Source organism: Sus scrofa, chromosome 1, assembly GCF_054392235.1.
Source record: "Sus scrofa isolate SSC_HxYL_T2T_F1_AM1 chromosome 1, Sscrofa_HxYL_maternal_Yorkshire_Landrace_v2.0, whole genome shotgun sequence".
Taxonomy (NCBI): Eukaryota; Metazoa; Chordata; class Mammalia; order Artiodactyla; family Suidae; genus Sus; species Sus scrofa.
The window spans coordinates 205,993,981-206,021,258 of record NC_139383.1 but is presented as its reverse complement, the minus strand read 5'-3'; the positions used below and the strand labels follow the sequence as shown (position 1 = coordinate 206,021,258).

The following is a 27,278-nucleotide window of genomic DNA, read 5'->3' as shown; positions in this document are numbered from 1 at the left end:
AGCTGGCTGTCTGGTTTTTACAAAAGAGATCTTAGAACATTCCCTAGGAAAGAGGATGCTCCATGACTATGGGTATAAACAAAATGGCTTTCATTTTTGAATTAAGTAGAAGCTGTAGTCCACTTCTCTTGTTTATAGTTTAAAGAGAGAAGGAGTCATGTGTTTGGGACATGCTTTTCCCCTTTTATCCTTTCACCAAAACAACAACTAAAGATTCACTCTAAATTCAGTGCCTCCTGCTGGCAAAGAAAGAGTTTAGGTACCTCCTGGAGAGTCCTAAATATTACCATCCCCTCTTTACTATTTTTTTTTTTTTTTTTTTTTTTTTTTTTGGCTGTGCCGACAGCATGTGGAAGTTTTCAGGCCAGGGATCAAACCTGTGCCACAGCAATGACCTGAGCTGCTGCAGTGACAACAGTGGATCCCCAACCCACTGTGGCACAAGAGAACATCACCCCTTTACTATTGTCAGAGAAGTTTTACCAGTTAAAATTTATCTATTTAGGAGTTCCTGTCTTGGCTCAGTTGTTAACAAACCCGACTAGCATCCATGAGGACACAGGTGTGATCCCTGGCCTTGCTCAGTGGTTTAAGGATCTGGTATTACCATAAACTGGGGTGTAGGTCGAAGATGCTTGGATCCCACGTTTCTGTGGCCCTGGTGTAGGCTGACGGCTACAGCTCCAATTGGACCCCCAGCCTGGAACCTCCATATGCTGCAGGTGCGGCCCTAAAAAGACAAAAAATTTATCTATTCATAGTAATCCAATGGTAAGTCCACTTTTTGTATCTTTCATTTCCCACAGAATTTTTGAATTTCTCAAAAATATATTTGCAAATTCTCACTAATTTGATAATGATCCCAGTAGCTATCATAATCTTAAAAAATAATAAATTTGATACCTGTTTTCCTGCTATTTCGCACTAAGTAATTATCCACCCCCCAAGGGTACTGGTACTGGGTTCTGCTGCCAGAAAAGGGAACAGCACCCACAGCTTTAAATTAATGGACTCTGAAATATCACTACTCAGTTATTCAATCAACAAAAATCACAGGTATCCTGGAATGCAAAGAACAATCAGATGCATGTGGTAATAGACATTTCTCTATCTTTAAGAGCTTCACAGTCTCTTAAAGTCAGAGGCCCTGTATGGGGTCAGGGCCTCTGTTCAAGACATACAACCCCACAGACCAACGTACAGTAACTACTGCATAAACAACACAATGGTGGGTGGTATGGGAGGACGGAGAAGGGAGAGATCATGTGGAACTGTAGCATGTGCGGAGGTGAAGTGGGGGGGGTGGTTTCAAAGCCAATCCTAGAAGGAGCTGAAGTCATAGAATAAGGCAATTGGTTGCTTTTATAAAATAATAATTCAAGTGACACATATCTTCTTCCTTATAATATATTCTCTTTCCAAGCACTCTTTCATTTGTCTAAATCTTGATGATTTTTCCACTGCCCCAGATTTTAAAGATGCGATCTCAAATTTTTAGTTTTGAGAACAAAAGTACTTTTGTAATTCAATAAAGAAATATCTTTGCCCTTGTTCTACATTTAAAATAACCATTTTATTTATTTATTTATTTTTTGCTATATGAATTGCTATACTTTGTTGTCTTTATTTGTCTGATCATTCATTTTAGCTTGACGTTATTTTGGTGAGATATTAACTGAATTTCTGATATTCTTTAATCAAAATTAATCAGCTGCATCTTTGACAAACTGGAACATATATGAATGTTGAATAGTTTCAGTGTCTGAAACCTAGAATCGAGGAGCAATTTTCTAAATTGGGAATATTTTTCCAAAGAGTATTTGGACAAAATGAGAAAATGCTTGAATAATTCAAAACTCTATGGCATCAATTATGAATTTATTCCTGAAATATGGATATTTGACCATGGAAAATACAAAGGTTCCTGTGCTTCCAGAAAGAGATTGATTGTTTGTTTTTGTTCAAAAGGTGGAAATCCAAACTGCTTGTATCCTAGTTGGTATAGTAAAGCTGGCTTACCCTCCAAGCATCAGATACATTTTCATATAATTGCATTTGTTGCAGGTCTTTTCTGCTGACAGACTTGTCCGGATTAATTTTTTGAATTTTTAACGTCCTTTCTCTCTCTTTCCATTATTTGAGCTTCATTACTGTTGATAACCCTCACAGAATTTCTGGTTCACAATTAAAATACCCTTCTAAAAGAAGTGTGCCAAGTACGATGGCCTAGGGATGCAACAACAGAGATTTTTCAGCTTGGCAAACTACGAAATCAAAATCTACTTTCGTAGTTTTCTCACCAGAGCAAATGACCACATTAAGATCTTTCACAAACACTTTGGAGAAGCCAGCCTCATTAGCGTGAAAAAGATGAGGTCCCATTGGGCAGTTTTCTTTGCACCTCACCCCTATTCCCAAAGCCAACAGAAAAAGTCCTCCTAGGCTGTGATTTCAGTAACAAGCCACTCGGTGACTGCCAGGTGTGGAAATGCTGCTACTAACAAGCCAGCATTCAGCCTCACTTTTATGGATTCATAAATCCAGCCTGTCGGGCTGGATCTGATCTCTCAGGCTTGCTTTTTGCCGGCACAACAGACCCTTCCCCATGTAATAGCACACTCTACAGTGGGCTAGGTAGGTCATTCTACATCCTGGTTTCTCAATTCCCGAGCATTAGGAAACAATATTTTCTCACTCAAGAGGTGACACATACCTTCTTGTCATGGTAAACTGACTTTCAAAAGACCTGTGTCACATTTAACGTGCTAGAATTATGATGCAGTCCACAACCATATCTAAAGTAGTTGCTAAGCCATCTGTTATGAAAAGGAAGTAATTCCTGGACAGGGTCCAATGCCCTGCATTATTTCTCTGTGCTGCCTGCAGGGAAGATTGGCTGCTTTTTATGTGCAGAACTAGCAGTTACAGTTTTTACCCTCTAGTTTCCATTCCAGATTGTGAGTTTCCTAAGGGACAGCACCTCTGCTGAACTTCTACAGATGATATCACTCTCTGGAGAATAAAACTGCAGACACAGAACAAACCCCAATAAAATCAAGTGCCAGCTTCTGAAAGTGTTGGGTGAATAAGTATAACCTGATTCAGAAATAAGAGGCAGAAAATGAATGGCTTTCTCTGGGAAAAATTAGTGTAGCCTCCCTGGGTCATCTGAGTGTCTCTGTCTATTTAGTAGAACAACTTGATTTGATTCCTTTGGGAAAGGATTACTTGATTAGAATGTCAAAATCTATGAAATGCACCTCCCAGCTCTGAAAAAAACTGGACATTCCAGGAAGACAGATTCTATTTTGGTTATAACAGTTGACTTTAAGAATTAAATCTAATCACAGAGCAGCTTTCTATTTTCTCATTTGCAAAATGTATATAATGTTTTAAAGGGCTTTCATTTATATAAGTTGATATATTTTATTTCAATATTCATTTCTACTTTATTGGCAATAGTCTGACTTCTCTGAGTTCACAATAATACTGAGTTCACGGCAAGCATCTTGAAAACCCTCCTCCAAATAACCAAATTCTTCTCAAAATATGTCCTGTTATAAAATGTTGCAAAGCTACTGCTCAAAATCAGCATGGAAGGGTTTTAAATACTTGTCTTTTGAGCTCCATATTTTCTCAGGTACCTCAGAGGACAGAAAAGGCTGAGTCAGTGGACTCCCCTCAGAATGAAGGGGAGAAATCCCTGCAATAAACAGAAATGTGATCAAATCAAGCTGTTGTCCTGGGAAATGAGAAAGAAAGAATCTTTCAAAAGAGCCCTGCCTAAAACTTCATTCAAATACAGACCCATAAACAGATCCAAATTTGATATTTTATATTCCATCACATCCACTGACTCCTTTTTCCGGAAGAGAGAAGGAAAAAGAGACATAAGAAAATAACAAGTTAGGATAGGAAAAAATTGCTGCATACCAAACTTAAATCAAAAGCAAAATGCACTAGGGAAGAAAATCATATATATATTTCATATACATTTTCTGTTTTAACAGAAATCCTTGCTTTTAAATTCAAATGGAATATTTTCCTTTAAATGAAGATGGTGTGAGATTGCGCTGTGCTTTCAGTGGCCCCTCGCAAATATTAATTGTTGAGAATTAAGAAGTGGTAGACATATTGGAAATGAACAATCTTCAATCCAGCTATGATGCTCCTATAAAGGCTCTACTCTAAGGCAGAATTCAGCTCTAAAATATAACGAAGTTTTCAAGTGATGGCTGGCTACTTTGAAAATTTCCAAGAGAGATAATTTATAAAACATCTACTTGCTTATGTTGGTTGAATACTTATAGTCTACTACAGGCTTATTCATTTCCTTCTTCTTAGTACTCCAATACAAACTTTCTTGCAATCAGAATAAACTCTAGCATTGGAAAAAGGAGTTGTCAAACAACAAACAGTATAATCTACTGTCAAGTATGCCAGTAAACTATTGAATCTAGCCCCCCACTTTAAACTTGGGAAACTGTCCTTAACTAACTGCTTTGGAAGGACTATTGAAGATAAGAAATCTGTGAACCTATGCCTTGGTAACTAAACATAGGGAAGTTTCTCTTCTGTCTGGAAGCAGATCAACAGAGAGTTCTAAATAGAAGCAGCTCAAGGGCTCAAAAGACTACATAATTAGGTCTCAGCTTCATCTAAATGCATAGGACAAACTTCTGGAATTGCTGAGTGTCTGCTCCTTTTTACCACCCCCATGAAAGAGCCAAATTGGACCTGAGAAACAGAGGTGGGTGCCTCAGAGCAGCTATCAACCCTGTACCCACAAGGAAGGCACCTCATCTCTCTTAGCTCACTTCCATACAGTGGTAATTTGAAGCTCAAATGAGATAATGCCTGTGGTGTGCAAACTGCAAGGCAATGAGCTCCATCAGCTTAGGGGTGAAAATTCTACAAACCATAACATGTAAGCAGAGCTACTGCCAGCAGAGCCTGTATAGTTCACAGTGAATTTGCAACCCTGATGATCAATTGAGATCATGAGAGTGATAAACACACTCTGCTCAGATTCAAGTGAGGTATGCAGATTCTTCAAAGGAAATCACAAGAAAAAAAAAGTGTGCTCCTCAAAGTCCTTCTTTTTCTTTTTAGGGCCATACCTGCAGCAATATCAGATCCAAGCCACATCTGAGACCTACACCACAGCTCATGGCAACGCTGGATTCTTAACCCACTGAGGGTGGCCAGGGATTGAACCTGCATCTTCATGGATACTAGCTGGGTTTGTAACCCCCTGAGCCACAAAGGGAACTCCCTTCAAAGTCATTTTGAATGAGATTAAGGCATTATCCTGGTTAATACAACCCCCGGCATCAGGAGATCTTAATTCACTCAATAGTGATGTTAAAATTACTGTACTATTCTGAAAGCACTAGCATTGTGCAGAATCTGCAAGCATAAGCAGTTAGAAACCGCAGCTTTAAGTTGGCTCTGTGATTTAATACTAATTTGTAACGGTCATTCTCACCATCCTACTTCCTAGGGCTCTTTACCAAAGTTGTCAGGGATATCATGTGTTTCCCTGGTGACAGTGATTATTCTGCAGCATGTCTGATTCACAATTCATCCCTTCAGTTAGCAGGCACCATAGGCACTACTCTGGTCACTGGCAATAAAGAGATTGGAGAATATACCTACTTTAAGAAGCTCACTGTTCTATTGAAAAAAACAAAAATGTAAATAGGAAACCAAAGCACCACAATCAATTCTGTGAGAGGAGCTATCACAAATAACTCTAGAACACTTCTGAGTTTTATGGAGACCATATATCTTTTGTTCTAACTGTGGACAGTGTTTTAATAATGTCTCTTTCATGAGATAAAAAATTATGGATCTATGGAATGAATGTGATCCCATATTTTCTTTAATTGATTTGGAGGGAGGTGGGGTAGTGAAGTTAGAACTCCTGTTATTATGTTTCTAGACCATTTCTTCAAAGATGTCAGTAACGGCTATTGAAACACATCTAGTCTGCAACACATGTGCGCCATGCAAGTACTTTGGGCCAGTTTGATAGCCAATTTCTGTCTGTTTTTCCACTCAAAAAAAGGTTCTGTAGAGATGCTTCACTGCTCACAGAATTAAAAAAAGGCATTCTGTGCCAATGGATTTTTCATGATAAGAATGCTTTCTGGAAAGAAAATTAGTTATTAAGTTCTGAGCCTGTGCTACACAAGAGTGATCTAAACCACTATTTATTACCACTGGAACATTAAAATACAGGACTGGTACTATGCTCACCTGTATCATTGCCAGCTGGCTTCAAGTGCTCTACTTAGCATCAGTGCCATCTATGGGGAAAGACATTGGCTTTATGGGGTGAAAAAAAATGCTACAAGTACCTCTATGTTCTGTGTTTCCAATTTATAATTCATATCAATCATTTGTATCAATCAATCACATTTTTTTTTGTGCAGTTTCCTTTGAAGAATCTGCATACCACACTTGAATCTAAGCAGTGTGGCTATCACTCTCATGACCTCAAGTTTTCTAAGTTTAAATAGGAATCTTTTTTTGTTTGTTTGCTTTTTAGAGCCTCACCCGTGGCACATGGAGGTTCCTAGGCTAGGGGTCCAATCGGAGCAACAGCTGATGGCCTACACCACAGCCACAACAATGAGGGATCTGAGCCACGTCTGTGACCTACACCACAGCTCCCGGCAATGCCAGATCCTTAAACCACTGAGAGAGGCCAGGGATTTAGCCCACAACCTCATGGTTCCTAGTCAGATTCATTTCTGCTGTACCGCAGTGGGAACTCCTAAATAGGAATCTTTCCTTAAATCACAATAGGAGTGCAAGAACATTTTGCAGGTATTGATAATTACGCATTGCCCAGAAGTTACAAAAAGCAACACATTTCTGATACTGCTAGGCATCCCCAGTAATACAGACCTATTTCAGCTGTTAAGTTTTAATTTTAGAATATTTCTAAAAATTACTTGTTGACATTTAATTAAAAAACAAAACAGGGCTGTTATGGTCTAAATGTTTCCTACCTGTTTCCCAAGCTAATTCATATATTGAAGCCCTAGCCCCTCGTGTGGCTGACCTTAAATTTGGGGCTTCTAAGGAATTGGTTAAAGTTAAATGAAGTTGTAAGGGGAGATCCCTGGTCCATCAGTAGCCTTATAAACAGAGACACCACAGAATTCATTCTCTTTCCCCACATGTATGCACAAGAAAAGGTCATGGGAGGACATAGCAAGAAGGCAGCCATTTGCAACCCAGAGAGAGAGTTCTCACTACCCATCAACTCTGCCACAAGTTGATCTTGGACTCCTCCCTCCAGACTGTAACAAAATATATTTCTGTTTAACCACTCACTCTGTGTTATTTTGTTATGACTATCTGAGAAGACTAATACAGGGAGTAAGTGAATAATTGTTGAGGTGTCCCAGATTAGCCGGTGTCTTGAATAATAAGGTAAAGGGAGTATCAACTAGGGGTAGGTCAAGTCTCTAGGGCAACAATAGAGGCACTTCTTTGTGAGATATAGCTAAAGGGCAAGTTTCAGTTTGGCATCATTTTGGATCAATATCCGATGGGCTCCACTCCATGAACAAGCTTCGAGCAATGAGCCATTATAACACCCATGAAATGTTGCCACCAGAGGTGCTCCTTAGGGACTCAGTGCTCAGTTTAATCACAGAGGTATGCTCTGTCTGGCACATACAAAAATTCCAAACTCCTCGGAATTTAGGAAAGTAAAGGCTTAACATAAGCCATAGCCACTCTTACCAGTCAGAGTCTTGAAATTCAACTTCTCAGATACCAGCCAAGTGCCCACTTTATAAGCAGGTATTTCAAAGTCTAGCAATCATACCTACTGAGTTATCTCTTTTTCCACAAACAGTAAACATGGCTGTATATCGGGAGGCACAATGAACAGAAGTGTAACAATTACTTTTAAAGTATAATAAGAATTCTTCAAGATTTAGATGTCACCTGTGCTGGATGTGCTGGATGCCTTCTCAGACCTGTACCTGAGGGCTGGTCCTGGTTCTCAAGTTAATAAAATATCATTCAGTTATTGGAGGAAATGGCATCTTAAATTAGTAAATAAATCCATAAATAACATCAGCAAGTCAACCTTCCTCAGTTGCTCTCTCATGCCTTTTCTTTCTTTTTCTTTTTTTTTTTTTTTTTTAGTTCCCAGGCTAGCAGTTGAATCAGAGCTACAGCTGCTGTCCTACACCACAGCCACAGCAACTTGGGATCCGAGCTGTGTCTGCGACTCACACCACAGCTCATGGCAATGCCAGATCCTTAACCACTGAGCAGGGCCAGGGGGTCAAACCCACATCCCCATGGATAATAATCGGATTCATATACACTGTGCCACAATGGGAACTTCCTCCCATTCCTTTTCTGAACATGTTTAAACTTACTGGAAACTACAGACTTGTCTTCTTCTTATTGAAAAATTTAAGGAGTTCCTGTTGTGGCTCACTGGGTTGGGAACCTAACATAGTCTCTATGAGAATGTGGGTTTTATCTCTGGTCTTGCACAGCAGGTTAAGGATCTGGTATTGCCACAAGCTGTGGCATAGGTCAAAAATGTAGCTCAGATCCAGTAAATTTCCATGTACCACAGGTGCAGCTGTTAAAGAAAGAAAGAAAGAAAGAAAGAAAGAAAGAAAGAAAGAAAGAAAGAAAGAAAGAAAGAAAGAAAGAAAGAAAGAAAGAAGGAAAGAAAGAAAGAAGGAAAGAAAGAAAGAAGGAAAGAAAGAAAGAAAGAAAGAAAGAAAGAAAGAAAGAAAGAAAGAAAGAAAGAAAGAAAGGAAGGAAGGAAGGAAAGAAGGAAGAAAGGAGGGAGGGATGGAGGGAGGGAAGAAAGGAAGGAAGGAAGGAAAGAAGGAAGGAAGGAAGGGAAGGAGGGAGGAAGAAAGGAAGGAAGGAAGGAAGGAAGGAAGGAAGGAAGGAAGGAAGGAAGGAAAGAAAAAGTATATACCAACCAGTCCTTTAGCTCAACTTACTATAACTGCTGACTCTCATACAGGTGAGAGAGCAGTTTGATAACTGCCAACAGTCTGCTAAAGTCTATGGAAAATGCTTCATTCCAGAAGAGTTTCTTTAAATGCACAAAATAAAATATATAGTATTGCAAAAGAACGTATTCTATTGAAATTCAGTTTTGCGAACATTGAAATTAATTCACAAGATAGTCATCTCTGTACTTTTTTATTAGCACAACAACATCTAGCAGCAGGTCTAACAACTATCATAATTATTAAGTACTGATGCATGTAAACATTTCAGGATGTCTCCAACAAAAACAAGATGATATGAAAATATCTATAATTTCTTTGGGTACTTCTAATAATACGCAATTTGTTATCATACTTTATAGTTGAAAAAAGCTAAATCCCACTTATAAATTAAAGAAAATTATGACGTAATAATCTTTCTCATCCAAATTTACAGGATCTAGCAAAAATTTCAGGCTTCAGGAGATCAGGGATTCATTAAATCTTTCCACTGAGTTCACAAACTGTTGATCAAGAACAAGCAGATCTGTGTGCTTGACTATAGTGTTTTAGAAGACAAAGTGAATTAGTTACCAAACTCATGTGATTTCACGTAAAAAGTCATACTTCTGGCTTCTCTGGAAAAAAGAAATCATTCAGACCAGGTAGCACCAGGTTGGCATTCCAAGGCAGTGTACCACTAGGCTGAGCAGCAGTTGCCCCTTCTACACAAGGTGTGAATTCTCCAGGCTTCACAGCCACATGAGCCTTGCCTCACTCACTTGTGTTACCTACCTCGCTTCTATAGCCATCTTTTTTCTTGTTTTGTTTGTTTTGTCTGTTTCAATTTTGGTTTTGTATGTAGTCACCTCTTATGCATGGCACTTTCCATTCCATGATAACCCTCCAGCTGAGGGGCAATTAGTAGAGATTTTCTTTCTAATAAAGGGGTAGAATTCCATTTGCATCCCCGTTGTCATCCCTACCTAACTGCTAGTCCTCTGCTCTCAGCTACTGACACACAAAGCCAATAAGAAGCCATCTGTTTTTGTAAATAAAGTTTCACAACTATGCTCATTTGTTTACATATTATCTTTGGCTGCTGCTATGGACTCAATTGTGTCATCCCTCCCCCCCAAATTCATATACTGAAGTCCTCATTCCCCAATATGATGATGTATGAAGAAATAATTTGGGGGGATAATTAGGCTTAGATGAGGTCATGAGGGTGGTCAGGATAAAATCAGTGCCTTTATAAGAAGAGACACTGGAAAGATTACTTTTCCTCTCTCTCTCTTTCTCCCCAACCCCAATGTGGGGGCACAGCAGAAGGCAGAAATCTCCAAATTAGAAAGAAAAGAGCTCTTTTTAGGGAACCAAACTGATTAGCATCTTGATCTTGGTTTTACCAACCTCCAGAACTGTGAGAAATAAATTTGCGCTGTTTAAGCCATTCAGTCTATGGTGTTTTGTAATGGCATCCAGAGTTAAGACAGCTAATATTATGCTACAACAGAGAGGTTGAATAGCTGAAACAGAAATGATATGACCCTTAAATTATAAAATATCCACGTGGTGGGTTACTGGGTTAAGGAATCTGGCATTGTCACTGCTGTGGCTCAGGTCACTGCAGTGGTGCAGGTTCGATTCCTGGCCTGGGTACTTTTGCATGCCATGGATGTGTCCAAAAAATAAAAATAAAATAATAAAATATCTACTATCTGGTTCTTGCCAGAAAAAGTTTGCCAACCCCTGCGGTAGTTTTTGGATGAAATTACCAATTATAGTTCTAGAAATTTTATAGAGAGGGACCTCAGGATGGTTAGTAGGAGCTCTATTTGCATAACAAACATCTTATTTCTCCCTGATGGAGATGGAGGCAAGCACCTAAAGCCTTATCACATTCCTCCTACTGAAGACACTGAGAATCACACACTGTACAAAACTTCCCACTGAGCCACCATATGTGCTCACATGCCAGAGCTGAAATCTATGACAGAGAAAAATCTGGGTTCCGAATGCCCCCACCACTCAGTAGGAACATGCCCTTGATTAATGGTTATGATAGCTAGGAGGCGTTAATAGCTAGGAGGCGTTATTCCAAGGACATAATCTTCATTTTACAGTTCTCAACCAATGTTCACTGCAAGAATGCTTAAAGTAGTACCGATAAGAACAAAATAGTTTTTACTAATAACTCAATGGGGGAATGCAGCTAAAGTAACCAAATGAATGAGAAACGCAATACTTTATTGAGAATGTGTTTGTGGACCAGCATTGCAGGAAAAGAAAAATGCCAGCTATTTGCACAAACCAAAGCAACATAGTCTAAAGAATATGGGTTTTAGAATCAGACAGAGTTGGATTCAAATCTAGGCTCTGACCCATATTTTACTTGGCAACTAGCTGTCTCACTCTCAGATCTTCGACCTCCTTATCAATGAAATGGCGATTACACTGTCTTGTTTGGAGGTTGCTGATACTTAATAAGATTAATTATTATATATAAAATATGTTGAAGTGTATGTCTCTAAAAGAGGCTCTCTGAATGGCAGTTATTCTCATGAAACATTGGAGGATATTTTTCTGTTTCTCTTCTTTATGAGAATACTTTCATTCCAAAAATAAAGTAACATTTATTAGCAACACACCTGAACGTATATTCAAATTACCGTGACTATCCATCAATTGTAGAAGTACAGGAAATATTTTTAAACAAACAAACATGGAGTTCCCCATGTGGCTCAGTGGAAACAAATCTGACTAGCATCCATGAGAATGCAGGTTCAGTCCCTGGCCTCATTCAGAGGGCTAAGGATCCAGCATTTCTGTGAGCTCTGGTGTAGGTCACAGACGAGGCTTGGATCTCATGTTGCTGTGGCTATGGCTGTGGTGTAGGCCAGTGGCTACAGCTCCGATTCGACCCCTAGCTTGGGAATTTCCATATGCTGCAGGCGCAGCCCTCAAAAGACAAAACAAACAAACCTGACACATGTTATAACAAGGAATGGGTTATAAAGGGAAGAATCTATTTGATATTACTTGCACACCAGCACCTACAGAGGCAGGCACAACATTCCTGGGTTCCATCAAAAAACAGCACACATTTTCTCTCTCTCTAACCTATCAGAGACAGGCACACTGGTGTATGCACTCAGCTCTCACAACCAATGTGTGTGCGTGTGTGTGTGTGTGTGTGTGTGTGCGTGCGCGTGCGCGCACATATGTGTGTAATGTACATCTTCTCAGATGTGTGAAAGAGAAAAAGAGATTATGGAGCTTTGTGATGAATCAATTTTGAAGAACCAAAATTTATTTTCTACCAGTGAGTTGTCTTAGTTATCCTTCTTTGAGACCTTGCATTGCAAATGTATCACTTCGTTATTTAATATTAATCTCTATAGGCCTGAGTGTCCTCCAACATTTTGAAGGGAAAATAGCTGCCCTTTTCTTTTCACAAGCATATTATAAACATCAGATGAGATAGTGTAAAAACAAATAAGCTTTGAAGAGGACAGTGACAAATAATAACTGACCTGAGGACTGTAAGAACAGATACAGGTTTTGGTAAACTTGCAGTACGTGGGAAAATATATATTGGGAAGACAATAAAATATGGGTTTCAGGTATCCACAGACTGCCATGTAGAAGAAGAATTTGTCACTGGAGAAAGTAGAGCACAGACCAAAGGAGTCATATTTCTGTGCATTATTAAATGGGACTCCAAGCTCCCTAATGAATTAGCTACTGCCCTGTTTAGTTCCTATGTGGCACATTTATCATTACCTTAACTCTCAATTACTTGTACAAATATGTTTCACATATTTGCATTTCACATAATATTTGCACTTGGCTGTCACCTCCTTGAGCATAGGGACTGTGTATTTATGCTCTCTATAGCTCTTTGCATTTTGTCTTACAGGTTGTAGATGCTCAGTAAGTATTTGTTAATAAAATATAAACTGAAACAGCTATTCAAATATAAATCAAGTGTTGTGTCACTGGTACAAATATGACTCCTGAAGTCTTATCCTCTCTTAGAACCCTGGGTAGAGAACGACATTGATTTGCTTATGCTCATTTCTATCTTACTCCCGTATAGATGCTAATTTGTCTCCTGGATTGATTTTTTTTCCTCCATGTTAACTACTAGGAAGATTCTGTTTAAGGAGTTGTGGAAGGGAAGGCTTGTTATTTCAAAATACTTCATCAGAGACAGGCAATCATCTTAGATGAAATTCCTTAAGTGCAGTTATCCAAACATCTATTACATTCTTGGCAATGAAAGAGCCTTTGCCAATGTCCAATGACCTATAAATCAGAGCTAGGAGAATTCTTTATGCAAATTAAATTATGCCACACTCATCAATGAAGAAGAAAACAGCAATGAAGATAAAATTTGCAGCAGTAGTGCAAAGTAAAGGATTCCTGTATCTATTTGTAGGATACATTAGCATGGTTAATTATTTTTTGAGGTAGTGTGCTTTGACAGAATTAATGGAGAATGAGCTTTATGAATTGATTATTAAAGGAGAAGGAAGGTTTAAAGAGAATCAGGAATATAAAGTAGACAACCAGTTTGATTACCCTTACCAGCTTTAAAAGTTCCATCTGATAAAGTAAGAGACACTGACATTAATTTTACAGCAATATTAAAAACTTTAAGAATTAACTAATTATATTAGAGTACAATTTGTTTCTCCTCAAGTCTGTTTTGCATTTAAATGATAATGATTCATGTCTTTACCCATGTACTCAGGATTTTTCCCCCTCTTTAAAAAGTAAACAAAATATAAATAAATGAAAAGAAAATGATGTCACTTTACATTGATGGGAATGTACTACTACAGAATGAAATCAGTTTACCACTCCTTAACCAATAGGGTATAAGGTATTAACCCTCTAGGTATTAATAAAGGGAAGTGGATCCAGGCAACATACCCGTTTCCTTAGATTGCAAGTAAGAGTGAGATTCCTCGAGAACGAGTTTGCAAAAGCTGTATAAAAGTCCAGGACTTTAAGCAAGGCTTCTCGCTTTATGATGTGGAGGTCACAGTATGTCAGTGCTCGGACGTTGGCACACGCATGAGCAAGGGTGGTTTCCTTCCAGAAGATGTCTCCAAACACATCCCCTTTTCCTGGAAAATAGTATAAAATATGTATAAATATATACACACATACATATATGTACATATTCAAGTATCTACACTAGTTTTTATCCAAGTCACTATTTTTTATTGTTTCATATGTGATATTGATTGCCTAACATAATTTAAAGTCTGAGTGTATAACCTCATCTATGTATATATATTTATAGCAATGTACAACACTTTCATACAATATGTAAAGTAATGTTACCTTAAATTCACTTTTTGTTGGAAATCTGGAGTGCCATGAGTAAACAAAATCTAACAGAGAAGCCAACAACCTCATTTTAAGAGTTTCATTATCTTCTGCCACCTTAACTTTTCCCGTTCTGGCTAGAAGGAGCAAAGGTGACTTCTTAGTTTCATCCCCTCTTCTGCTCCTTCTAGTAGAAATGACAGTACAACACAATCTACAAGGATCTGCTGTTAACAGCCTTTATAAAGCCGATACTGATTTGAGATACATAAAATATATATTATTCAGCAACCAAGTCTCATGCTCCAGGGAAACCAAAACTCAGCAGGACTTATTCCCCAAAGATGCCCTACCCTCTCAACCAAGCTTAAGTTTATGCAGGGCTTCAGGGCCCAGTGCCAGAGTTCCAGTCCGCAATCACAGAGCCCATGGAGGGAAGCTGGGTAAAATATGAAGACTTAGATTTGCTATGCCATAAACAGTTCCATAAAGAGTTTTATACTCTAGTCAAATACAGGTGTCTTTTTAAAATTCTATAATTTCGGAACACAGAAATCAACTATTCACTTCAGAGCAACATCCACTGGTGACCTGAAATCAGCAGTTCACCACCCTGAGTACTTCATTGTCCAAACAAAGATAAATGAGGAAGCTTCAGAGATTAAGTACTGAATGGCTTTTCTAAAGAGACAGTTCCATTAACTCCCCTGCCTGAAGGATTCTCAGCTGCACTCTGTTCTTCTGTGGGAAAGGAAAAGCTTTAAAATGAAAAAGATGGGAATATGTCCAGGTGGAAGAAAAAAAAATCCTATAGCCACATTACCAAAGACTTATTCTTTTTGTACTTTATCCAGAGAAATGAGCAAATATCTGATCTCACCATGAAGACTAAAGTCAGAACAGACAGGAAGAAAGAAAGAAGAAATATGCCTTATAACACTTCAACTACCAGAGAGAAAAGAGCATATAACCTTTAGGAATATACTATAAAGAGTAAGAGAAAGAGACAGTGAGACAGAGAGAGAGAGAGAGGTTTAGGGTGAGTGAGTGAGATCATGGATTCCTGCCCACTGCACACAGCAGTCTAGAAATCCTTAGAGAACCAGGAGGTACTCTGCGATGGAAAGAGAAAACACGTATATTACTGAGGAGGTGGCTAAAACTACCCTGTGATCAAATGATCAGCATAAAGTAACCCAAATGGCTACTTAATAAATCTTGGGTAATATCATTTGTTTCTAGACTCTCCCCAAATTCCTTTGAGTTAGTGATCCTGATGAACAACCTACCTGATAGCCATATATTTGTCCAAGAAAGAATAATTAGAGACCTGAAAGCCAAATAAGGTGTTTGGTAACCTAAAGGAGACCTCAGCTATAGAAATTTAAAAGATAAACTCTACCTTCTCTTACACTGATGAATTTCATCAGTCCATAAATGGTAAGTAATTCCAACTATAGGTATTTATTTTAATTGCATTATCAGAAGTACCAAATTTACTTATAAAAATGTTCACAGAAGTGATATTTATAACAGCCAAAAAAGGTAGAAACAAGGTAAATATGAATGATTAAATACATAAATGAATAAAGTATGGAACATTATACAGCCACTAAATATTATAAAATTTTAATAAGTGGTAGGGAAACATTCACATTATGTAAAATAATAAAAGCAGGATATCAAATCATACATATAGTATGATCTCATTTTATGCACTGTCTTCTTTTCAGAAAAGTACACAAAAAACGAGTGCATCAAATAGGTTTTCTCTCATTATGGGATAACAGATGGGTTTCATTTTGCCTTATAATTTTGTGTATTATTTTTTAAACAGAAGAGATAAACAACCATTATATTACCATAGTCACTGGTGCTATGGAAATTACAGGGCTTTTAAAAGGCTGCTTTGATCTTCTTGTTCCTTTTCCTCTATGATCATTCTTATTCTTTTCTACACTGGGATTTTTCTTGAAGAGATAGAAAAAGGATTACATTCATTTCTGTAACCTTTTCTCAAGTTATCATTTACAATAAAATCTCTGACCTATTTATAAGTGTGCATGACTTTTCGACTATTTGATTTTCATACTACAATAATAACCAATGTCTTTGACTCAGTAATTTCACTTTTGCGAATCAATCAAAAGGTTTAGGAACAAACACACATAATATTCACTGTCATGCTATTAGTCATAATTTCAGATTTTCAGAAATAAATATGTATCTATCCATATATCAAGTATCAATTCATATAGAATTAAAACTAATTTTCGAAATAACATGCTGTAGAGTTCCCATTGTGGCTCAGCTGTTAACGAACCCAAATAGCATCCATGAGGATGCAGGTTCGATCCCTGGCCCCGTGCAGTGCATTAAGGATCTGGCGTTGCTGTGAGCTGTGGTGTAGGTTGCAGACACGGCTTGGATCCCACGTTGCTGTGGCTGTGGAGTAGGCTGGCAGCTACAGCTCCAACTGAACCCCTAGCCTAGGAACCTCCACATGCGGTGGGTGTGACCCTAAAAAGACAAAAAAAAGAAAAGAAATAACATGCAAAAATGCAAATCTTATAGTGTTAAATGAAAAAATAAAAATAAAAAATAACATAGTTATAGGCTATAATAAAGTACATGAAAATGAAACTGAAACTACAAGACAGAATTTTCAATTAAAAGTCTACTATTTCTTATGTTCTAAAAGAAAAATAATCTAGATAGAACCAAAATATATTGTATTTTATTATTCTGCGTTATTCTATATGTTATAAATTATTATTAATTTGTCAATTGGTAATAAATTTTCTTAAAAATCAAAAGGAATACAAAACAAAAAGAAACTATTACAGCAATTGTTTTCAATTGATGTGCTTATTGTTTTCTTTCTACATTTTGTTTTCCACATGTTTGTCTAATGAATCTGACTTTTATTTTAAAATAGCCAATTATTTTCACAGATGTCTTTCTTCATACTTTTTAATAAAACTGAATTAATATAATATGTATACAGATCTATGATATACTAAATAAATATTCATTGATTGATAAATGCTTCATCAATAGCTGAAAGATACTCAATATATACATTAATTTCCCCTTGCCAATATAGACCATTTTAAATTGTGAAGGCATTCAACTTTCTGTTATTTTTTATTTTATCTGATAAAATGAAAAATTTTGTCATATTTCTATCAAAAAAAAATTTTAACTTTTAATATTTAGAATTTTTTTAGAGACGTTTCGGACTTTTTTCTTTGCTCAAAACAATTTCACCCCAGCTCTGATTTGAGAAAATATAAACATCCAGGCATAATCCTCCAGTCTAAGCCAATCCACTCTCCTGAGAAGCTGGACTGCCTGTTATTACTGCAGCAGGGCTCAGGGAGGAGAGGATGTCTCATCCTCTTTACTTCCTCTCTCCAACAACTCATGGATATATATCTAGCACTACATACCATATTCATCATGAAAGGATTTCTGAGTAATATTGTTTATTCTGTCTTATTTGTATTTTGGAGTTCTCTCGTGGTGCAGCTGATTAAAGATACAGTGTTGTCACTGCAGTGGCTCAGGTCACTGCTTGGAATGGATTCAGTCCCGGGCCAGGAACTTTCACATCCCATGGTTGTGGCCAAAAAAAAAAGTATTTATCTTTTTTAGTGTCATGAGAAATAAAAAGCCTATGATGTGGAAAGAGTAGCATTTAATTAAAATATAAACTCATAAAGGCAGAGAATTTTCTCTTTTAACTACTCCCACTAACCCCAATGCCTATAACTATTCAAGGGCTCAACAAACATTTATTTTAAAAAATACATGAATGAGAAAAGGAGACAAAGAAACAGATAAACAAATACCATATCTGAGGCTCTACCACTAATGGTATGGCCTAAATCAAGTTGTCAAGCTACCTGAATGACTCTAAAGGCAATGAGATGGAAAAAGACTAATGTTTAAGATTTTTCTACATTTATAATCCTATAGTGAATCAACTAAAACTCATCATTACATTTCAAGATAATATTTTGTCTGTGTCAAAAAGAGAAAAAAAAAGGAATTTAATCATTGTATAACTATAAATGTAATAAAATTCATTGAGTAATTTTAAAAAATAAAAAAAAAGGACTTTAAAATCCAGAGCCTCAACAACTCCAAATCCCATTATGAGATTATGAGGCTGGAAAGTAACAGATAAGTTAACTGACTAAACCAGCCCCTGCTTTTCTCCCTAAAAAATGTTAAGAAGCCTAGAAAAATTGCTGAATAATTCTGCTCTCAAGATCAGAATTTACATTATATATAAGCAATATTAGTTATTTTATAATATGTATTTCCATTAGGAGACACAGTATAGCCATTAGATATTAATCTAATCAACCATTTCAAAGTGTTTTCACTTTACCCAGTTTCTATATCACCTAATGGTCACGCAATTCACAGTAAATTTTTATGGCACTTCGGGGAAATTGGTCCTCCTGTAAATCAGTTAATTTACCAACCACAGTGAACCTGACTAATATTCTTCTTCAGGAAATATTATACACACTTACACTGTAATCCACAGACATCACAGCTCCGGAAGACATGGAATTATTCATGGAATATCCAATATAGAAACACCCTTGTTTTCATCACAAAGATTCTGCACCCTTCCAGGACAGGAAAATCCTGTACATCTTCATGACTACAGAATATTTGATGCTAGTTTTTAGGTCAGTTCCCATTGGATGCAGGTAGTCTTAGCCACAAACATTTTAGAGCTTGAGAAAACTAACCTCCCTGCAAAGCCTTAAAAATAGTAGAAAAGCTCACCCTCAACATGAAAGTTGTTGTTTGGTCTATTTATATTTTCTCAGTTCTTTGCATAAAGTCTCACAAAGTGTTTCACTTCTAAACCACAGGAAACGGGATTGTAAAACTGAATTAAATGTTAAAGATTCATAGAGTAGAACACTGGAAAATTTAAAGACAGAGACAGAGTTACAAAATAATTAAAGGAGAAATACAGACCATGATATGCTTGGGGATTATGGTCCTCTGAGAGGCTGATTTTACAGAGTTTTGTTTTGTTCTTTATGTGAAACACATCATTTGGTAAGCTAATAACATAGATAAAATGAATTCATAAAAATTACCTCAGTTATTCATCAGTGAATATAACTCTAATACAGCCAATGAATACCTAAAAATACAGCATTTGAAGTTTACTTAGGTAATTTCCTGTGAGTGTATATGGAAGGGCAGAGACAGCTCTATTTAATGACTCTTCTATAGAATGGACATAATCCATGTGTTTACTTTGATTAGTCAGCCCTTCGCTGTAACTGATTGTTGTAGTTGGCTCATAAACTTTTTTATAAAGACATATACACAAAACTTCCCATTTAAAAATGAACAATACTATGAGTTTTTTTAATTATGGGATTTTAAATTGACTATTTACAAGCAGCCGTTGCCATGAGGTAACCTTTTAAATGCAAAGAACAGGAAGAACAAGATAATGAGCATTAAAATTTACAAATTATAGAGCTGCATTAGAATAGAATCTTTAAAACCTTTAGAATTGGTGCCTGCCAATTTTCAGGGATTGATGTCCAAAGTCATTCTGCTAAAAAATATAATGGATACAAATCTGACACTTTCAGAGAAGCAAATAATTCTTATCTACCAAAAAAAGGTCACTGATTTTGCTTATGAATTCTTATTTACACAAAGAGTGAGCTAAATAGCTCTCATTAAGTAAACATTACAAAAAAGAATATCTTCATGGATAAATTAGGGAACAAGGGTAGCTTCCTTTGAGGAGATAAAAGATATGGTGATAAGCAAGCTAATGACCCTGAATTTGGCACTATAGTAGTGCTAAGAACAAACTGGTTATATACAGAAATTCAAACATGTACCCAAATCAAGAAAGGTAGTAGCATACTCTAAAAATGAAATCTGAGAAAAAGATGAAATTAAAAAGCAGTTACATCTTGAAATTCTTCTGTTTTCTTTTCCTAAGAAAGCATTTAGCATAGAAGCCTATTTCTATGGTCATATTATTACTGTCTTATAACTTTCACATCAATGAAATGAGAGAAGTGATGGCTGCCCTATTCACCCTATTCAATAAGTACATCCAGCATCCTAATGTGAACACTGTGGGTAAGCTGAAACATGGGCTTTGTGCTATAGTGGAATAGAGATATGTAGAAAATAGGAATCCTGCTCTCAAAAACTTTAATTTTATAATGAGAGACATCCCCAAAAGATGATAAAATAGGAAAAAATAAAATAACTACAATGGGATCAGTGTAGGCTAAGCACACAAGGAAAAAATGTGCTTAGAATTTAAGGGAATTTACCTCACAAGTAAGGTAGTGTTTGAGTTTGATCATAGGAGAAAAGCAGTATTTTTGTGAAAGGATAGCATGAGCTGCCCAGTGGATGTTGAGCACTGTTAGCTCAATGCTGGAGACATAGATGGGACACAGAGATGGAAAATACAGCACCAGGGCAGGGGGCGTGAATGCCATGCAGCAGTCTGCTTAATCCTATTTCGAAAAGGAAACCACTACAAATGCTTCAAGTAAAGAAAATCATGGCCTATCCAGTGCTTTCATAGCAGACTTAATGACAGAGTGAAGAGCAGCAAAGGAAGAACTGTTGGAAAACCATTTACGTTGTTGCGAGATACCTCTACTATATTTCACAGATTACAAATGCATGACTTCGCCTTGCCTCACAGTCACCTCATTTAGGAGTTATGACCCTGACAACGAGATTTAAAAGCACAGAAAGATACAAAAGTTATGATGGTGGAAAACAAAAGCTCCATAATTTGCCTATTGATTTGAGTGAAGTAGAGGGAGCAACATATTGAAGATAATCCATGAAAGAAATGTGAATCAAGAATTTCATCTCCAGTAAAACTGATTTTTAAGAATAAAGGACACAAGCTATATCACCAAAATAACTCAGGTAGTACTGTTCCCATGGATTTTTCCTATTATTGGTGAATATCCCTCAGACGAGCAAAATTCTAGAGAGACACTGACATAAAGAGTAATGGTGCACTAACTACAAAGCTACCTATAGAATGAAGACTAAATGAAGGTGAAAAGGGAGAAGGTATATTATGCGATGGCTATATGTTCTGATAATATAGAGACAATACAACTCCTAAAAATAATGATTGGTGGGAGAGAATGGGACAAGCATAGGCAAAATTCTTTTCATGTCTTTTCAGTAATCATATTGGTGGTGATGGTATTAGTATTATTATTCTGAGGCTGTAGTACTTGTAATGTGGCATAAGTCAATTGAACAACAATGCAACATTTTAGTTCTACCACCCCCAGCATTCTCAATATGGAAGAAAGTAGTTAAAGACGAAATGTGGAAGTGGATAAATAAAGCTCTATTGCACTGAATTTTAGTTAAACATATCTGTATAAACTCATGAAAATTTTTATTTGTATACACACAGAGAGGTACAAACATACACACATAAAAATATTTTTCTTCTCATTTTGTTTATTAAATGGACCAAGAAACAATGACCAACCCAGTAGCAGTAGAGTTAGGACCATGATTATTATCTTAAAATATTTTTCACAAAAACAAATTAGAACTTCTTGGAGAAATGGCTAATGGCTGACTCCAAGTGTGGGGCAGAATTATACAAGATGAGGATCTGGTCATACTACACAGCAAGGAAGTTATCAAAGACAATTATTGTGTCAAAAGGACACAGAGGCCAACTTGAAGAGACTCTGACTTGACAAAAATAGGACAACGTGCACTTCAATAATGGTAAAAACTGCAATGTGCTGAAATTTAGCATTTATTTAAATTTGTTGGCATATAAGGACTTTTAAAAGAAACTATCTAGGTACCCTCAGAAGATAAGAAACCAATTAGTTACCTTAAAATTTGGTAAATAATGGAAAAGTATCAAGCATGTATATGGACATTCCTATATGAATTTCATAGAACTATATGGTTGGAATTATTAATCTAAAACAATCTCTCTCTAACTCTTTTAATTGTAACTTTATATATTTATTTTATGTTTTGCCACACTCATGGCATATGGAAGTTCCAAGGCCAGGGATCAAATTCAAGCCACAGCTGTAACTTACACCACAGCTGAGGTAACACCAACCAGATTTTTAGCCCACTGTGCCACAGTAGGAACTCCCTGAATCTGTTTTTCTTAGTTTGCAAATTAAAAAGTTCAGATAATTTTGATGTTCACCTACTCACCAATAACATCTCCCCCTCTCATACCAAAAGGAAGACTGAATTCTCCATGGCATCACCAGACAAGTAAATCAATACTTACAACTGACCGGTTTTGTTCTTCTTAGTGACAAAACAAAACCCACTTCTTAAACTTGTAATTAGTTAATTTTTCAATTCCTTGAAGACAAAGGCATACTAGATGCTTTTTGATAAAAGATTGATTAGGCTTGATTAGGGGAAGATGGGGTAGACAAGGAGAGTGGAGGCAAGACAGTGATATGTAGGTAGGTATAAGAAAGCTAGGAAAATGGGAATTCCCATTATGGCTCAGCAGTAATGAACCTGACTAGTATCCATGAGGATGTAGGTTCAGGGTTTGATCCCTGGCCCTGCTCAGTGGGTTAAGGATCTGGCATCGCCATGGGATGTGGTGTAAGTCACAGATGTGGCTTGGATCCCACATTGCTATGGCTGTGGTGTAGACCGGCAGCTGCAGCTCCAGCTCCAATTCAACTCCTAGCCAGAGAACTTCCACATGCCAGGGGTGCGGCCTTATAAGATTTAAAAAAAAAAAAGAAAAAGAAAAGGAAGGAAGGAAGGAAGGAAGGAAGGAAGGAAGGAAGGAAAAGAAAGAAAGAAAGAAAGAAAGAAAGAAAGAAAGAAAGAAAGAAAGAAAGAAAGAGAGAGAGAGAGAGAGAAAGAAAGGAAGAAAGAAAGAAAGAGAAAGAAAGAAAGGAAAGGAAAGGAAATATAGGAAAATGAAGATGAAGCTTTCTGTATGTGGATGCCATGACCTCAGGGAAACAGATGAGCAATGAGTGAAGCTTAACAAGCAGCCCTATTCTGTCCAAAGACTGATGGCACTTGAGGGAAGAAAGGAGGGTTCCGCCTAAGAAAAGAACCAGACACATCTGGAGAAATAGACCTACCTCTTCCTGGAAGAAACTGCTAAGATGTGTCATCATTCTTTCAATCCTGTAGCAATCTTATACACTTCATTTCCACATTAATCCTTCTAATTTATGGACTCTGAACTCTTCCAAGACCAGATGAAAGACCCTAAAGCAGATCTTGAGATCCTCATTGAGATTTACACTCTGAGCCAGTTCTCACCAAACCTGCCTGGTAGTTTACTAGTCACTTGGAGGAGGACCATATTTGGACATATTTAGTAGCTGACTAACCACCTTATATTTGGGTAATGTTTGGTTTTCAGTAACATACTCTGATATGGTACTTACAGTTTTGTTAAAAAAATATTTTTTAATAAAAGGAAACATTAAAAAGAATATAGGCACTCTATTTTCTCTCAAGATTAAACCAACTGGTTGTATAATTTCAAAATTCTATTTTATTATTTTATTTTATTTTATTTTATTGGGTGCAGCATGCAGTGGTTTGACATGGGACCTTAATTCCCAGACCGGGGTGGAACCCAGGCTGTTGAGGTGAAAGCACCAAGTCCCAACCACTAGGCTACCAGGGAACTCTCCTCAAAATTCTATTTTTAAATTCCTCTTAAAGAAAGCATTACATTTGCAATGGGATGGTTAAGAGAATTGACATTAAGTCAGACAAGTGTGGGATCAAATCCTGTATCCACCACTTACTTACTAGCTGCAACCAGTAAATTGCCTGATACTGAAGAGCTTTGGTTTTCCATCTCTAAGATTAGCATATTTCTTCACAAAGTTAATTAGAGGGTTTGATATAATAAAGTTTAAAAATAATTAGTATTTAATAACCTTTGGTATTAATTTGTTTTTAAATTTTATTTTTGTTATAGTTAATTTATAGTGTTATGTCAATTTCTGCCATATAGCATGTGCTATAGAGCATAATGACCCAGTCATACATATAATAGTTATATATTCTTATCATAATCTTAATATAATTAATATAATATATAATATCTTATATATTCATATTATATATTCTTTTTCTCATACTATCTTCCATCATGATCTAACCCAAATGATTGGATATAGCTCCTTGCACTGTATAGCAGGACCTCATTGCTTATTCATTCTACAAAACAGAAACAGACTCACAGACAGCTAGATGCAAACTATTGGTATTTAAATCAGACTTTCAAAGGGGTCTGAGGTGTACTTTTCAAAAGTTTTCATAGGAAATCTTAAAGTCAAAACATATCTATGGACTTTAAATTTTACTTAAGGAGAGGTGCTCAATTACTAACTACAAATATGATTTTTTCTTTCTCTAAGCCCTTTTCAACTCTTAAATGTTCATTTCCTAATAAAATTAAATCTAATTTGTAGAACTATCCATTTCAATTGATCCCAAAAGTAATGTCACATCCAGGAATTAAAGCTAGATCTCCTTCTACAATATTCCTACTATAGTCAATGCCCAGGGTACAAGTTAGATTCTTCCTTTCTACTGTGGGTTCCTGATGGAAAACAAGAGTTTTGAGTGGCCTGAGATATTTAACATTTATCCCTTCTTATTCTCCTTGTTCCAAGTGCCCCATTAACAATAGGAAAATATTTTCTCAGTCCATACTAGTTCTATGCTAAGGCTAGAGCCTTCGGGAAATGAATTCTACTAAAATCATACAGACAAAAGAGAAAGAGAATAGTCAGTATCTCAAAATAAAACATAAAGAAAACAGCAACAGAATATATTTTTCATGGGTACCCAGAACTAAAACAATTATAAAAACAGCTTAATGGCAAAATAAAGTACTAGCTAACTTGGCTCATTGAACCTTTACAGAGAACCTGATTAAGAGGTCCTATCACAGGTGACAGAGAAACAAAAATGAGAAAGACATTTCAAGTATTCACAATGCAGTAGGAGTATAAACAAGAAAAAAATAAAAGTAGGAAGGACTAAGAACCCTGTATTGCATGCAGTGGAAACCCAAAATAGAGGAACCTGATCCAGACTAGAGCAATAAGAGAAAGAGTAAAAGACGATAAAGAAGCAAGAGGAGGAGACAAGATGCTAAACAAAGAAGCAGTATATGCAATAGCTTCCCAGTGAGAGAGGACAAGATGATGCTCAGAAAACTTCTTGCAATTCAATGTGGAGAGAATAGAGCAGGGACAGGAAACAGCACAAATCAGGCTAGAAAGATGGACAAAGACAAAGACCTACATGGCCTCACAGGCCATGCAAGGAGTTACATTTTATCCCTGAGGTGCTAAAAAGCCAATCCTAACAAGGAGACTGAAAAGATAATTTATATTTTAGAAAAATTATTGTGGTGGCAACAAAACATAGAATTCGAGGTTGAAGTTGATGAAAGATTTTGAGCAGAATGGCCTTTCAGATGACAGCCACCACAACTCAGGACCAAAATTTTAAGAGCAGTGGTCATGAGAAGGGACACTGAAGATAGGATAAAGAGACACCAGGGGATGGAATGAACAAGACTTGGTTTTGGAGGATGGTAGGGAGAGGTTTTTAAACTTCCAGATTGTAAAGATTATATTTTATCCAAAAATCTTCAGGCTGAGGAATACTAAAGTATATAATTTAAACCATAGATAAATGATGTTATAATTACTACTTAGAAAGTTTAAAGTGAGACAAGCATGCAATTATTTTTAAGCAAATAGCTGGTTTCCCCTTTATAAAAAGGTCTAAATTAACTAAGTCCATCATCATAATATGTAGAGCAAATCTACCTGGTTCACAGCACAGCATCTCAAAACACAAAATGTGGATGCAAAAGAAAATAATTTTCTGGGGCTCGGGAAAAGCCTTTTTAAGAATTTAAAGTGTGAAGCACTTGACTTCTAATAACAAGTACAAGGGAAGAAATCTTAACCACAACACAGAGGTCACATTTTCACAAATACTCAAAATAGCAGAATATTATTCATTCACATCTCAGATTTTTTTTTCCTTTGGGGAACAAAAATAACCATATTTTGGATTTTGAGAAGAATCATTTATGTTTTCTTTGATAGTGCACAAATGTTTATAAGAAATGAACTGATTCTAAATAATTGATCTTAATTAAAATGAATTCAGGTATTAGAAATTATCTTTTATATATAATTAAGTTCATTTATTTCTATCTTTTCCTTCCTCACTTATGTCCCCTCCCTCCAACTCCATAACCACATCTAACCTCTCCATCTAAACTCTACATAAACAAGCATAGTTCTCTTGGGAATTTAAAGCCACAACTAAAAAGGACTTCCCACTGTGGCACTAAGGATTCGGTATTGCCACAGCTATGGTATAGGTCACAGCTGTAGCTTAGATTCAGTCCCTGGCCTGGGAATTTCCATATGCCATGGGTGTGGCAAAAAATAAAGTAAATAAAGTTACAACTGAAAGACTTAGACAGAGATTGTCTTAGATTAATAATCCAACCATATGGTTCTAATAATCAGTGAACACAAAAGAGGAAAAACAAAGTGTGAATTCAGCAAAAGAAATATCTTAGGAGTGTGGTCTATTGTTAGTGGGGAAATGCCATTTTTTTGGTCTCTAAAAGGTACAATACGCTTTGTCAAGACACTTAGAAGTAGCCTGGCTATTTTTGGCATACCAATAAATCTGTTCACATTAAGTAATTATAAGTTTAAAACCAAAAAGCAGGGAGATAGTAAAGGATATAAAATATTATGTATGCAACATGACTTAATTTGGAATTCTTTGTATTTCATAAAAAGTAGGAAGGTCAAAAGAAAAAAAAGGTGGAGGTGTAAGAAGTGAAAGAACTTCAAATCAGAA

At 36.6% G+C, this 27,278-nt stretch overlaps 1 protein-coding gene across 3 annotated transcripts in view; it reads right to left on the bottom strand.

The window, feature by feature from the left end:
- KCNH5 (potassium voltage-gated channel subfamily H member 5) overlaps positions 1 to 27,278 on the bottom strand; it is a 293,800-nt gene that overhangs the window by 41,928 nt on the left and 224,594 nt on the right. For all 3 annotated transcript variants that reach the window (XM_021062620.2, XM_084983190.1, XM_021062628.2), the window contains one exon: positions 13,932 to 14,128. In XM_021062620.2, coding sequence (XP_020918279.2) covers positions 13,932 to 14,128 — 197 coding nt within the window. The remainder of the gene's footprint in view (positions 1 to 13,931; positions 14,129 to 27,278) is intronic.